Source organism: Mauremys mutica, chromosome 3 (genome assembly GCF_020497125.1).
Source record: "Mauremys mutica isolate MM-2020 ecotype Southern chromosome 3, ASM2049712v1, whole genome shotgun sequence".
In the NCBI taxonomy this organism is placed as follows: domain Eukaryota; kingdom Metazoa; phylum Chordata; order Testudines; family Geoemydidae; genus Mauremys; species Mauremys mutica.
The window spans coordinates 105,851,589-105,865,491 of record NC_059074.1 but is presented as its reverse complement, the minus strand read 5'-3'; the positions used below and the strand labels follow the sequence as shown (position 1 = coordinate 105,865,491).

The window sequence follows — 13,903 nt, the reverse complement described above, 5'->3', positions numbered from 1 at the left end:
CTTCAGATGTGCAGTGTAGGCTTCATGATTGTATCATGAGACAGTCCAATAGTAAGTTATGAACCTACTTCTTGCATCTATAGTATTGGATGCATGAGGTAGAAATGTGCTTGTGAGAATTTAACATAACCTCAATATTGCATTTGGTTATACAAAAGCACTGCACAACTTTCATTCTGTTTAAAATCTTCAAGAGAGCCAATTTCACAACTGCTCCTTGGTCTTCCAGAGGTTTGATATTTCTATTTGATGTAGGAAACAGACCGGTCTCTTGTGATTCTTCCAAATTTTTAAAATTTTCTTTTGTCCTGTTCCTTCCCAAGACTTCCTCGATTTTTTTTTATTGATTCACAACTTTGAAGAAGCTTGAGACTTTTATACCCCCGGCATTGGGTGACTCAGATGCCAAAAAAAGTTCCTATAGATATTTAAACATCAGTATAATTAAGTTATTAAAGGACTGAACATCAAATGCTATATAATCAAAATAAGTTAACTGAACAGAACACATTTATGAAAAACAAGTCTGTAAGGCTTTTGGTAAGCCTCTCAACCACCATGTTACATACTTCTACCGACTTAAGATTCGAGTATTGTTGAATAAGTGTCACACTGCATTAGCAACAGAGTTAAGTTATTAAATTATAGATATCAAGAAAATTGATGCTGAAAAATGAGCTGTTGCTGGAATTACAAATCAAAACATTAAGAAGGAAAAAAAATAGAAATAGCACAGATATGCAGGAATGCCATATGATAACTTTAAATAACCGAATTAGTTTCTTTGCCTCTCAGTACAATGTTTGATTTCTCTTCTCAGTTTTCTTTTTGAAGGGAAAAATATGAAGAAGTTTCATTTTAATTATTCTTGATATAGCCCATGTTCACAACCCAGATCTTTTCTTAATATTTATAAATACCAGTGACAGTAAGCAATCCCTTCCTTTTTCCTTACAGTTTATATTTAAAAGTATTATTCAGTATAGAATACTAATACTACATAAAGGCATTGGAGAATAGCTTTGAATTTTTTTTCACATTACTACAGTCTGGTTTGTGATTATCACCACAATTTATTTCAGTTTTCCATGGACTTTGTCCAGCTAAAGTTTTCTTAAATTTTTCTCAGGTTGTTATATTTTGAAAGGGAACTGTTTCTTTTGCTTTCAGGCTCATCTGCTACTGGTGATCCCATATGGTCTGGCCATTCCCCACCACCACATCAAGAAAACTGGGTCAGTTTTGCAGATACCCCACCAACCAGTACTCTTTTAGCCATGCATCCTGCTTCTGTCCAGGTGTGACATTTTATTGGTATTCATTTGATTTGCTTCATTCAAATTAATGTTGCAATCATCTTTTTCATACTTTCACTCTAGACTCATACTGTGGACCCAAATTTACTATATTGTGGAGGTCAGAAATCTGTTCTATGCTTATTTACCCAACAGATACTTCTGTATCATTGAGTTGTTAAGTACTATACTTTTTTATCTAGGAAAGTTTTTCAAAATTAAAAATTTGCTAACATTTGAAAAGCCAAATTTAAAAGTAACAGAATATTTGTACTTCGTTTTCTCTGCATACACTCCATACCTTTTTGTTGCTTACATAATTGCAGTCACTTCTACACCATTTAATGTGCAGAAATATTTCCTATAGCTTGATAGTCCCAAATATGCGATCTGCTGACAGCTTCCTGCAACACTTAAACTTCTACAAGAAATAACTAAGCTTTGAAGGCAAGTAGTCTAGAGACAATGGCAGTCCATGTGATTGTTTTAGACAGATAATACTGAGGAAAAAATGTTTCATTGCAGGACCAGACAACAGTACGAACTGTAGCATCAGCTACAACTGCAAATGAAATTCGTAGGCAATCGAGTAGTTATGATGATCCCTGGAAAATAACTGATGAACAAAGGCAGTATTATGTAAATCAGTTTAAAACCATTCAACCTGATCTAAACGGATTTATTCCAGGTGAGTTCTTTAAACACGGAAGTTACTATAGGTATAGCAATTTTGTATTCTCAAAGACAGCGTGCTGGTGGACATGGATTTATATACCATATTGTAAGAAGTCTTATGTTTACTAAATTATTGGTACAATACACCTCCACTGTGATTAAAAAACTGAAGCTTTGAAACTAATTTTTCTATATAATAGGTCAGCTTTGTCAGTCTTACTCTTCTAATTAGCACCCTTTGCTAAATTGTTTGTTTTTAACATAAACTTTAAGAGCCTTAGATTGGTAAGCTTGCAATAAATATTAAGCATTATTGTTTTAATATTTCAGGGTCTGCAGCTAAAGAATTTTTTACCAAATCAAAACTACCTATTCTTGAGCTTTCTCACATTTGGTAAGTGTGAAGTGTCAAAGTTTGGGGTAGCTATTTTTGAGAACTGCAGCTATTTCATATTAGAACTGTCAGACAATCAGTCAGCACCTTTCATCTTCCTTCCTAGAAAGTGTCACCTGCACAAAATGCCAGTGCTGTTTTAGTGTCAATCCTGTTCCCATTTAAGCCAATATTATATTTTCCACTGACTTCAGTGGGATCAGGACTGGGCCCCTACTTACCAAGGAGCTAGAGTCCACAATGTCAGGTACTTCACACAACCAAAATGTGTTGAAATTGCATGGAAAAAGATGCATTTTTGTCATACGTATTTAATTTAGTCACACATGCTTCTGGGTAAATTTGTTAGTCCCACAATGACTTAAACACAAATCTTACTCTTCATTTCAGTGTAGAATGAGTGCTACAATGCCTGACATGCTCACTCAATAACTTGTCCACAGCAGATTTTGTCTCCTTCATTAGCTCTTTAGATAACTTACATTTTGGATTCTAATTTAAATGAGATTATTCCCTCATTAAATAAAAGTATGTAAAGTGTCAGATATTAATATCGACATGCTGAAAAACTGCTGTATTATAATCTGCCACTAATTTACTTGATGCAGATAGTGCTGAGCAGAACCATCAGTGCTTAAAAATGCAAAAAATAAGGATAGTAAACTAAAGACTTAGCAATGTAATATTAAATGAGTTTAAACCCAGTTGTTAATTTTAAAACCTGTCATTAATGAGGACTCATCTCTGTTAAAGAACACTCAAAATGCATAGCACTGTAGATCCTAAGTATTAACATGGGAAATGGAATTATATAAAATACACATCTAACAGTCTTTCAGATAAGGCAACAAAAGTATATAATCTGAAAATAAAATGATTTAGAGAGGAATTTGATTTTATTTATAGTAAGTTTTCCTTTTAGGGAACTGTCTGATTTTGATAAAGATGGCGCATTGACACTGGATGAGTTCTGTGCTGCTTTTCATCTGGTAGTTGCTAGGAAGAATGGCTATGACTTACCTGAAAAACTACCTGAAAGTTTAATGCCCAAACTGATTGATTTGGAAGACACAACAGGTAAGATGTGTGCTGCTAAAGAAACTTCATTGTATTGTCCAGATGCCAACCCAGTTACGGTTACAATCAAATAGCTGGTATTTGCAGAATTGCAAATAAACTTAGAAGTTTAAACTTATTTTGTGATGGTACATGAAATGATCCACTCTCCTGAGTCATGTAGTACATGAGGGTAAAACTTTCAAAAGTGCTTGCTTGACTGGAGAGTTTTAATGCTTAGTACTTAAATGCCAAAGTCACTTTTTAAAAATAGAACTTAGGTTCCTAAGTCATATAAATGCTGGTGAAAATATTACCTATAGCCAATGTTACCTATAGGAGAAGGAGGGTGGCTTTGTAGTTAGAGCACAGGAGATCTGAATACTATTCCTAGCTTTGCCACAAACTTCTGTGGCTTTGGATAAGCCATTTAATCTTTGTGCCTGTTTCCCTACCTGTAGAATGGACTACTTACTGACAAGGATGTGATGAGTCCTGTTCATTAATAATTGTAAACCACTTTGATTTTCTTGAATGGAAAATGCAAACTACCATTTCCTGTAAATGGTGTGTGTGTATATATTAGAAGTAAACTGTTTTGTACTCATCTTTTGCTTCTTTATAGCAATTTTATTTTAAAATTTTACTTCAGAAATACCAAACTTGCTTTGAATGTTAAATCTTTTCTTTTTTTGCGCTGGAGAACTTACAATAATTGGCATTAAATTAAGTAATACTTAACACACTGAATACATATTTAATACAAAAAAATTTTTTCATCGGTCTCAAAATGCTTACCAAGGTGGGAAAATACTAGCCTAATTTTACAGATGAGGAAACTGAGGTTTGCACAGCCTATGGAAGGGCAGAGAATGAAAACCATTCCGTGCCCTCTGTTGGACCATGCTGTTTTTTACTGTAGAAGGGCCAAGGAAATTAGAACGGGAGCTTCTTTGGTCCTTTATATGAAGATGCTGAGTAACTGAAGCTTTAACAGCTATTCGCTATGACAGTTGTACGGTATGACCATAAAGTTAGTTAAATTGGGAGGAAGTGGTTTTCAGGTGTCACTTCCTTGTTACTGGTGACTTTTATTAGCCTAGTTTACCGGTCATTGATAGTCTTCTAGGGAAAAAAATTAGACAAGATTTAGCAATCCATAGAAACCAATTGGGCCATGACACGCATCATAAAGGATACAAACTTGATTTGTATTTCCTCTTATTTCACTTTTAAGGACAGTAGCAAATTAGTACTACTACTAAATCTTAGTAGTTTGGCCAAAAAAATCTTTTTTTCTTTTTTTAAATCAGTAGGAATACACCTTTTTCTTTCCTTCTGCTATGCGTGTGCATGGTACGGTGGCCACTGTATAGGGATATCTTGTCTATTTTTAGTGGTCATTCTTCAGTGTTCCTCTGAGCTGAAGTATTTGTCAAGTCTTTGTTAAAATGATTTAGATATTTGATATAGGTAGCTCTAAAAGTCTGTCAGACACCCTTCTTCCCTTTGCTTCAAAAGTAAGAATTAAACTTCTGGCTTTCAGTTATGTGCCATGTTTCTACCTAAGTGCAAAAGCAGTCTTTCCTTTTTCGTTAACTTCAAAATTTAGAGGCATTCTTCCAAGCTTTAACTTACTAATGCCTGCTTCTAAAGACAAAAGCTGTATTTGAGCCTCCAAGTTTGAATTTGAAACTTTCATTTAATTTTTTTCACACATGTAGCCGTTTAAGAACATTGAACATTTATTTGGGTTGTCTGCACTAGACAGTTGTACTGCTTTAACTAAGTGGAGCAGTTCCCTACTGTGTACTCTGTTACATCGGTGTAAGGGGCTTTTTATTGGTATAACTACTCTCATATGGGAAGAATAACCATACCAGTGTAAGTAATCTTTATTCCTGTATAATTTCATCTGCCCTAAGGCTTTTATCTGTATTACTGTTTTTGAGTAGTAATAATACTTTGAAGTGTAGACCAGACCTTAAACCAGAAAGTTTTGCAGCTAGCTGCAGCTTCATCTAAAATGTGAAAATTTCCTAGTCAAAAATGCTATAATGAGCTCTATATATGAGGTGTGAAGTGGCCTTCCAAACCAGGACAAAGCTTTTCCAAAATAAAAATCAAGATGGCACTGAACTCTGTTATGAAAAGTGACAACTCCTATGAGAGTCTAGTATGGTAGATATTATCTGACCCACTACACCAATCGTTGCTGTGCTTGCAAAGGCCTTGTGTCTTGCTTCATGTAGGCAACTCTAGAAAATTCTTAGAGTTCACTTGCTATTTTATTTAAACGGGATGACTCGAGTGCACTCATGGGAAAATGTTCAGTCTTGAGTGAATTAAGATCTTTTCTTTGAATAGGATTTAGGGCTCTAGCAAAAGTTACTGGTGGAACTCAATTGATGTAGCTACACCAGTGCAAGCCCCTAGTTATAGATGCATTTAAACCTGTTAGTCGTTTATATTGATTTACGCTAAGCTAATACATTTAGTTTAGTTGGCAGATCAAATTACATGGATTCAACTTTTCTACTGCAGACCAGCCTAAAGAGATGAATAAATTGAGCTTCTGTAATGCTTGTGTGAAAGCCACACTACAGTAAAACTTGCTTCCAACAGCCTTCACAAAAATTTTTCTTTTCAAATTCAATTTATGGTATTTGAGCATATCTTGCCATTTGTACTTTGGTCTGGGCAAAATGGGATGAAGCTTTTCTCAGATAATAAGCTTTCTGGGCTAAGGAAAGAAATAAAGAAATAATTGGAGATATACCTATCTCCTAGAACTGGAAGCCCCCAGCCTTCACTAGCAGGACCAAGTACTGATTTTTGCCCCAGATCCCTAAGTGGCACCCTCAAGGATTGAACTCACAACCCTGGGTTTAGCAGGCCAATGCTCAAACCACTGAGTCTTCTACTCTGTACGGAGGATCAACCAAAGTGGAACCCAGATTTTGATTGAGGCCTCTAGTTGCTGCCACAATTTGACGAATAATGGACTGTGAAAATTATTTTAAGAGTAGAATGATTTGAGTAATATCACTGGCTTTTCCCTCTTGTATCAAATTCAGGTTTCTCATCCTCTGTTTCAAGGATCTGAAAAATGACACCCGTAGTGCTGTCTGTCCTTTCCTTAATTGATTTTTTCTGTGTCTCCCATGCTGCTGTGCTCTATGCTTGGAACTCGCTGTCTGCTCTTACATGTTTTGGCCAAATTCCTCCTTTAAACATCACATAACCACATACTTTCTGATCACAAAAAGTATGTAACAAATCATATTTAAACTGCTACCTTCAATTCTTGTATTAAACCATTGCCTCATCATACAGTGTACTATTTAAACAGTGCTTCTACCTTAGACTAGATCAAAGGTTCTCAAACGAGGGGTCAGGATCCCTCAGGGGGGTCATGAGCTGTCAGCCTCCACCCCACGCCCTGCTTTGCATCCAGCATTTATAATGGTGTTAAATTAAAAACACTTTTTTATATATTTATAAGGAGGGGTCTGCACTCAGAGGCTTGCTATTTGAAAGGGGTCATCAGTACAAAAGTTTGAGGATCACTGGACTAGATTGTATAGTCTCTGGGGCAGAGATGACTTTCATGTCTGTTACTGCATCAAGCATGATGAATTGTAAACGACGGGGAAGAAGATAATCAAATGCCAAGTAAAAGTAAGCTTTTCATGTACTACTACATTTAGAGAAAAAATACTGTCTACAACATCTTGAGTTTAAGGCCAGAAAGGACAACCAGATCATTGAAACAGAGACCTCAGATGTATGTAACAATCCTATAGTTTCTTATTCTACATTGCTCTCCTCTGATGTGTTGAACATTTGAATGGGGTCACATCAACAGTTTTCTCCTCATACACATCAAAAGCTGGAGGATTACTGCAATGTCAAAGTTAGAAAGTGGTAAACTTACAATACTTTCTAGCTTATGAAATTAAACCTTTGCTCCTGGACCATATTTTGTAGAAAGCCTACCTAATCCTTAAATCTACCTGTAGGAATAATAATAATAAATGTGAATAGTAATAATAATACAAGGTATCACCACAATACCAATTGAACCAAAATTCTTTTATTAAATCTAAAGGCCGAGTGGTCTTTATACAGCTGCTGCAAATGTGCCGTACATGCCTAAGCAATCATAATTGGTCATTTGGACCCATTGTTCAAGATGGCTGTTGTTCCTTCAAATGGCTATTAAGGCTTTGGGGAGGTACCTCCACTTAGATAATTTGTTTGACTACTATGAGTTCTATTCTGTGGGATTACACAGAGCTATACTTCCATAGCTGTTTCATTATCAAACCAAGCATCCTCCTTTCCCTTCTCATCTAATGTTGTTTCCAATACCTCTACTAACCCCAATTGTTCAGTTCTCTTCGAACTTTGCAGTGCTCTCTGAGTTTGTGCAGAAGCACCTTTTTAATTTCACATATTTCCACATCTAGCACATTATACTTTAACTTCAGCATGTCACTTTGTGCTGCTATAGCCTACCAGGCTTCACTGGCAACAAGGTTTTGGTGACCTACGTCCTTAGTCTTCTTATTCAGCTTATTAGCTGCTGCTTCTATGGCTTCACTGAGCTGATTCTTACGTTTTCTACATTCATTCCTCAAGGTGGTGCACTTTGCCTGCAGAACTGTAGCCGCCAAATACGGTTCCTTAAAGACAGCTGCCTTCAAACCGTACCTTCTTTGCTTTGTGATTATTTAAGAAAGCTGCAGTTAGTTTTTTCCATAACTGTCTCCTAGTCAGTATTTCCATGCAGTCAATGGACCTCTGCCATGCTTTGCCAAAAATGTATATACATAGGTACTTAATATACCCTCCATTTCCTTTCTTTTACTGAACTTCCCTGTAAAAGATCCTTATAATAGCCCTGAAGGATAGGATGCTGTCACTTCTGTCCAAGGGTCTGGAGCAACCAGAATTAGTGTCAGTGGGATCCTGGACAAGTCCCCAAAGTGTGGTGGTGGTGTTTGTTTTTGTTTGTTTATTCATGTATACATACATGGTATCACCATGACACCATTCAACCATAAATTCCTTTATTAAATCTAAAGGCCTAATGGTCTTTATGCAGGTACTCAAAATATACCTTAAATGTCTATCTGATCGTCACACTCATTTGTTAACATGCAGTCATAAGTAAGGCTGCAGTCTAATCATGAGTATTTTAAAAAAAGTCAGGATCAGGTCATGGGCAAAAAACAAAAACTCACAGCACCATGACCACTCCATGACTTCTACTAAAAATTCTTATGATTGAATCTGGGGCAGGGGGAGCACTATATGGGGGGGAAAGCCGGGGGCCCGCTTCAGGGGAAGAACCCCAGGGGGCCCACTACTGTTCAGGCCCCCGCTGAAGGGAGGGAGGTAGCTCACGGGGGGGGGGGGGGGGACCAAAGCAGCAGCCGCCGGTGCAGCTGACTGCAAGACCGCCCAAGCAACCGACTGCAGAGCTGCTCTAGCAGCGGCCAGTGTGGCCACTGCTGAAGTCATGGAGGTTGCAAGAAGTCACGGAATCCATGAATTCTGCGACCGTCGTGACAGGCACGGAGCCTTAGTCATAAGTAGTGATCCAGTATTTACAACAGGAGTAGGCCTGTGGCGCTCACATGCATATAGGCTGGCACTAGGTAGGCAGGAACTAGCAACAAAAAGTAAGAATTTATATCCTATCTGTTGCACCCTGTGTGGCTGAAGCCCTTCAATTAATTCTTTTCCTTGTTAAAAACAGACTAAAACCACTCTTGGTAACTGGAGCCTCTTCAAGGAGTTTTCTACTATCTTATCAATTCCCTTCCAGGTCCAGTTTTTCCAGTTAAGCTGTATTCTTTCAAGGCCTTCCCACACCTGCACTTTACACAAATTGCAAAGCATATATATTCTTTAGCCATGATAATTTAACCCTTTATATATTGGTTCAATCCTACACTATCCCACTGTGGACATACTTTTTAACAGATTTAAGCATGATTTTAACCTAAAAGACAGCACCATGAATTTCAGTAACCTGAAGGATGGGTTAAAATGCTGATTTAATCTTAAAAATGATTTTAAATTAATGAATTTTTTGTAAATCACTGCATTTGTCAGTATGAGAAATTTCTAGCTACATTAAAGATCATCTTATTTGCCTGGATGCCTCTGATCAGAGTGAAATAAAAATGTTGGCATTAGATTTATTTAAAGAGTCTCTGTTTTTAAAGATTTTTAAATTTGCAAAATTTTTGTACCAACCTCTTGATTTTAGGTTACTAAAAAGAAAAGGAAATAAATGTATACATGCATATTAACGTTTTTTAAAAAAACAGGTGCTCTGCCTCAACAAAAGTGGACGCTGATCTCAATGAACAGGAGTACTTGTGACACTTTAGAGACTAACGAATTTATTTGAGCATAAGCTTTCGTGGGCTACCGCCCACTTCATCAGATGCATAGAATGGAACGTATAATAAGAGTATATATATACATACAGAGAAAATGCCATACCAGCTCTAAGAGGCTAATTAATTAAGATGACCTGTTATCAGCAGGAAAAAAAACTTTTGTAGTGATAATCAAGATGGTCAATTACAGACAGTTGACAAGAGGTGTAAGGATAGTTCTCATATGGAAAAAGATTCAAGTAGTGTAATGACTCAGCCATTCCCAGTCTATTCAAGCCAGAGTTAATGGTATCTAATTTGCAAATCAATTCAAGCTCAGCAGTTTCTTGTTGGAGTCTGTTTTTTAAGTCTTTCTGTTGCAAAATTGCCACCTTCAGGTCTGTTACTGAGTGGTTAGAGAGGTTGAAGTGTTCTCCTACTGGTTTTTGAGTGTTATGATTCCTGATGTCAGATTTGTGTCCGTTTATTCTTCTTCGAGTGATTGCTCCTATGCATTCCATGTAGGTGTGCGCGCCGTGCGTGCACGGCTCTTCGGAACATTTTTAGCCTAGCAACACCGGCGGGCCGGCTGGGCGCCCCCTGGAGTGGCGCCGCTATAGCGCTAGTTATATACCCCAGCCGGCCCGTCCGCTCCTCAGTTCCTTCTTCCCGCCCGTGACGGCAGTTGGAACTGTGGAGTGCTTGTCGTCCTCCACTTACCTAGCTCACCTTGGTTCTAGTTTGTATTTAGTGTATATAGTTAGTTGTTAAACTGAGTTAGTTGATTAGTTAGTTAGATTAGGGGGAATTAGGGGGGCTTAGCCCCTCTTTTCCCGTCCGGTGCGGGTGTATGCCCAAGACACCGGGATTCAAGCCCTGTGCGGCTTGCCAGCGGCATATGCCCGTTGGGGACCCCCACGACACCTGCCTTCGTTGTCTCGGCGAGGGACATCGACCAGACAAGTGCCTCATTTGCAGGTCATTCAAGCCGCGAACTAAAAAGGAGCGGGACATTAGGTTGCGGCAGCTCCTTATGGAGTCGGCGCTTACCCCTGCGGTGCCGACTCCTCCGGCTCCGGCGGCGTCCTCGGTGCGGAGTGCTCCAGCGGTCCCCGGCCGGTCCGGTACCGAGACTGTTAAGAAGCAGCCGGCACCGAAGCCCCGGCACCGTTCCCATTCACCATCTGGGAAACGGAAGCCTAAGCCCAAGGCTGTAGACTCTGCTACGCCGAGACCATCGGTCCAGCAGCCAGCAGCGGCGCCTTCGGCACCGTCCGTGACAGCGCACGGTCCGTGCGCGGTACCGTCGACTCCGGCACCGGCTGGGCCGTCGAGTCCGGTACCCCCGTACTCCCCGGTGCAAGCCGTGGTCGAGCTGCCTCTCCCGTCCACGCCCGAGACGTTCTCGACGGCGAGGGAGCTCATAGAGCTAACAGAGGCACCGAGCCTCCGGCCCCCGGCACCGCCGGTGCGGGCTGTTCCGTCAGCGGGTAAACCGGCCATGGTACGACCGGCCACCCCTGACAAACGGGATAGGAGGCAATCCAGGTCCCGCTCCCGGTCTCGATCCTGGAGACGGTCACCTTCCCGACGTTCAAGGTCACGGCACCGGTCTCCATCACGGTACCGCTCTCCTTCTCGGCGCCGGTAGCAGTCCCGGTACCGCTCCTCATCGCGGTACCGGTCGTACTCCCGGAGGCGTTCCAGGTCCCGGTCCCGCTCTCCGGACCGGCGGCACCGAGGGAGGTCCGGATCCCAGCACCGCTCCCGACGCCATTCTCGAAGCCGCTCCCGTCGACGACGATCTAGATCGCGGTCGACCTCCCGCTACTCTCGCGGTCGAAGGTCCCGCTCCCGGCACCGAGACGATCGGCACCGGTACACGGCACCGTCCACAGACAGACTGGTGGCATCGACGGCGCAGTCTCTGAGCGCCTCTGCCCCCCCGGGGCCTTCCCGCCAACCGTCGGTCGCTTCACACGACGGCAGCGGTGCAGATTACCGCGCGGACCCACAAGGACAAGACCTGGGTCCCCAGCAATGGGGTTTCTGGACCCCCTGGGCGGGTCACGAGGCTCAAGGCGCCCCCTTCCTCCCGCGACAGGGGCCTTCTGACCATGGGGTGCCGGAAGCCACCGTCAGCAGGCCCCCTCCGTCGCCTCCGGCTGAGGTTCCACCGCCGCCTGTGCAGACGGAACATCCCGTAGAGGCGGCGACCTCACACCCCATGGACGAGCCTCAGCCTCTGCCTATCGGTCAGGCCCACTCCTCGTCTTCCTCGCCCAACGAGGCGGTGGCGGGATCCTCGTCATCCGATCCCCCGCCGATTGACTTACGTGCCCATCAGGACCTCCTTCGTCGGGTGGCACAAGCAGTTAACCTTCCGGTAGCGGAGGTCGTCGAGGACGAGGACCCGATCACTAATGTGGTCGGAACGGAGGCCCCCATGCGAGTGGCCCTACCGTTTGTTCGGACGATCCAGAAAAATGCCACCACACTTTGGCAGTCCCCAGCGTCCATCCCTCCCACTGCCCGTGGAGTGGAGAGGAAGTACTCGGTACCCCCGACTGGGTACGAGTACCTGTACACCCACCCGACCCCGGACTCCCTAGTGGTACAGTCCGTGAATGACAGGGAGCGAAATGGGCAACCTGCGCCGGCTCCTAAGTCTAAGGACGCGCGCAGGATGGACCTCTTGGGCCGAAAAATATATTCGGCTGGCGGCCTCCAATTACGCATAGCAAATCAGTTGGTTCTCCTGGCCCGCTATGCTTACGATAACTTCGTAGCCCTCTCTAAATTTACGGAGTTGGTTCCAACATCCTCCAGGCAGGAGTTCTCAGCTTTGCTGGAAGAGGGCAAGAAAGCTACCAGGTCCTCCATTCAGGGTTCACTGGACTCTGCAGACTCCGGAGCCAGGACCGTGGCATCGGGAGTGACAATGAGACGGATCTCCTGGCTGCAATCATCCACCTTGCCGCCAGAGGTTCAGTATACTCTGCAAGACTTGCCCTTCGATACTAAGGGCTTATTCTCGGAGAAAACGGACTCCAGGATACAGACCCTTAAGGATGGGCGCATTGCCATCCGTACGCTAGGCATGCATACGCCTGCGACTCAACGGAGGCCTTTCAGGCAACAGCCCTTTCGGCCGTTCAATCAGTCCAGGTCTCGGCCGGACAATACACACCGGGGCAGACTAAACCGCCGTAGGCCGTCGGGCAATCGGCGTACCCAGTCCCAGGCGCCTTCCAAGGCCCCCCAAGGGCCAAAGCAGGCGTTTTGACGGGACGCACGAGGACGGCCCAGCAGTCTCTTCCCCGGATCCTTCCCCATTATTTTTCAATCGTCTTTCCCACTTCCTCCCGGCGTGGTCCCAGATTACATCGGACAACTGGGTGCTACGCACGGTAGAGTCTGGTTACCATCTCCAGTTTGTTTTGCCCCCACCCTCCCACCCACCCACCCCGTCCCTCTTCAGGGACCCCTCTCACGAGCAAGTCCTCCTACAAGAGGTCGAGTCTCTGCTGAGATTGGGTGCTATAGAGGAGGTGCCGAGCGATATGCGAGGCAGGGGATTTTACTCCCGATATTTCTTAATCCCCAAGGCGAAGGGAGGCCTACGACCCATACTCGACCTCCGAGAGCTCAACAAATACCTTGTCAAGCTCAAGTTTCGCATGGTAACCCTGGGAACTATCATTCCCTCCAGTGATAGTGTCACTTGAATAGATATGTGGACAAAGTTGGCATCGGGCTTTGTTGCAAAGATAGATTCCTGGGTTAGTGTTTTTGTTGTGTGGTTGCTGGTGAGTATTTGCTTCAGGTTAGGAGGCTGTCTGTAAGCGAGGACTGGTCTGTCTCCCAAGATCTGTGAGAGTGAGGGATTATCTTTCAGGATAAGTTGCAGATCTTTGATGCGCTGGAGAGGTTTTAGTTGAGGGCTGAAGGTGATGGCTAGTGGCGTCCTGTTATTTTTTTTGTTGGGCCTGTCCTGTAGTAGGTGACTGGGTACTCTTCTGGCTCTGTCAATCTGTTTTTTCACTTCAGCAGGTGGGTATTGTAGTTTTAAGAACGCTTGAGAG

At 42.7% G+C, this 13,903-nt stretch overlaps 1 protein-coding gene across 12 annotated transcripts in view; it reads left to right on the top strand.

Moving 5' to 3' along the window:
- Positions 1-13,903, top strand: part of REPS1 (RALBP1 associated Eps domain containing 1) — a 121,315-nt gene that overhangs the window by 65,232 nt on the left and 42,180 nt on the right. For all 12 annotated transcript variants that reach the window (XM_045011745.1, XM_045011739.1, XM_045011741.1 and 9 more), the window contains 4 exons: positions 1,171-1,298; positions 1,821-1,983; positions 2,301-2,364; positions 3,287-3,441. In XM_045011745.1, coding sequence (XP_044867680.1) covers positions 1,171-1,298; positions 1,821-1,983; positions 2,301-2,364; positions 3,287-3,441 — 510 coding nt within the window. The remainder of the gene's footprint in view (positions 1-1,170; positions 1,299-1,820; positions 1,984-2,300; positions 2,365-3,286; positions 3,442-13,903) is intronic.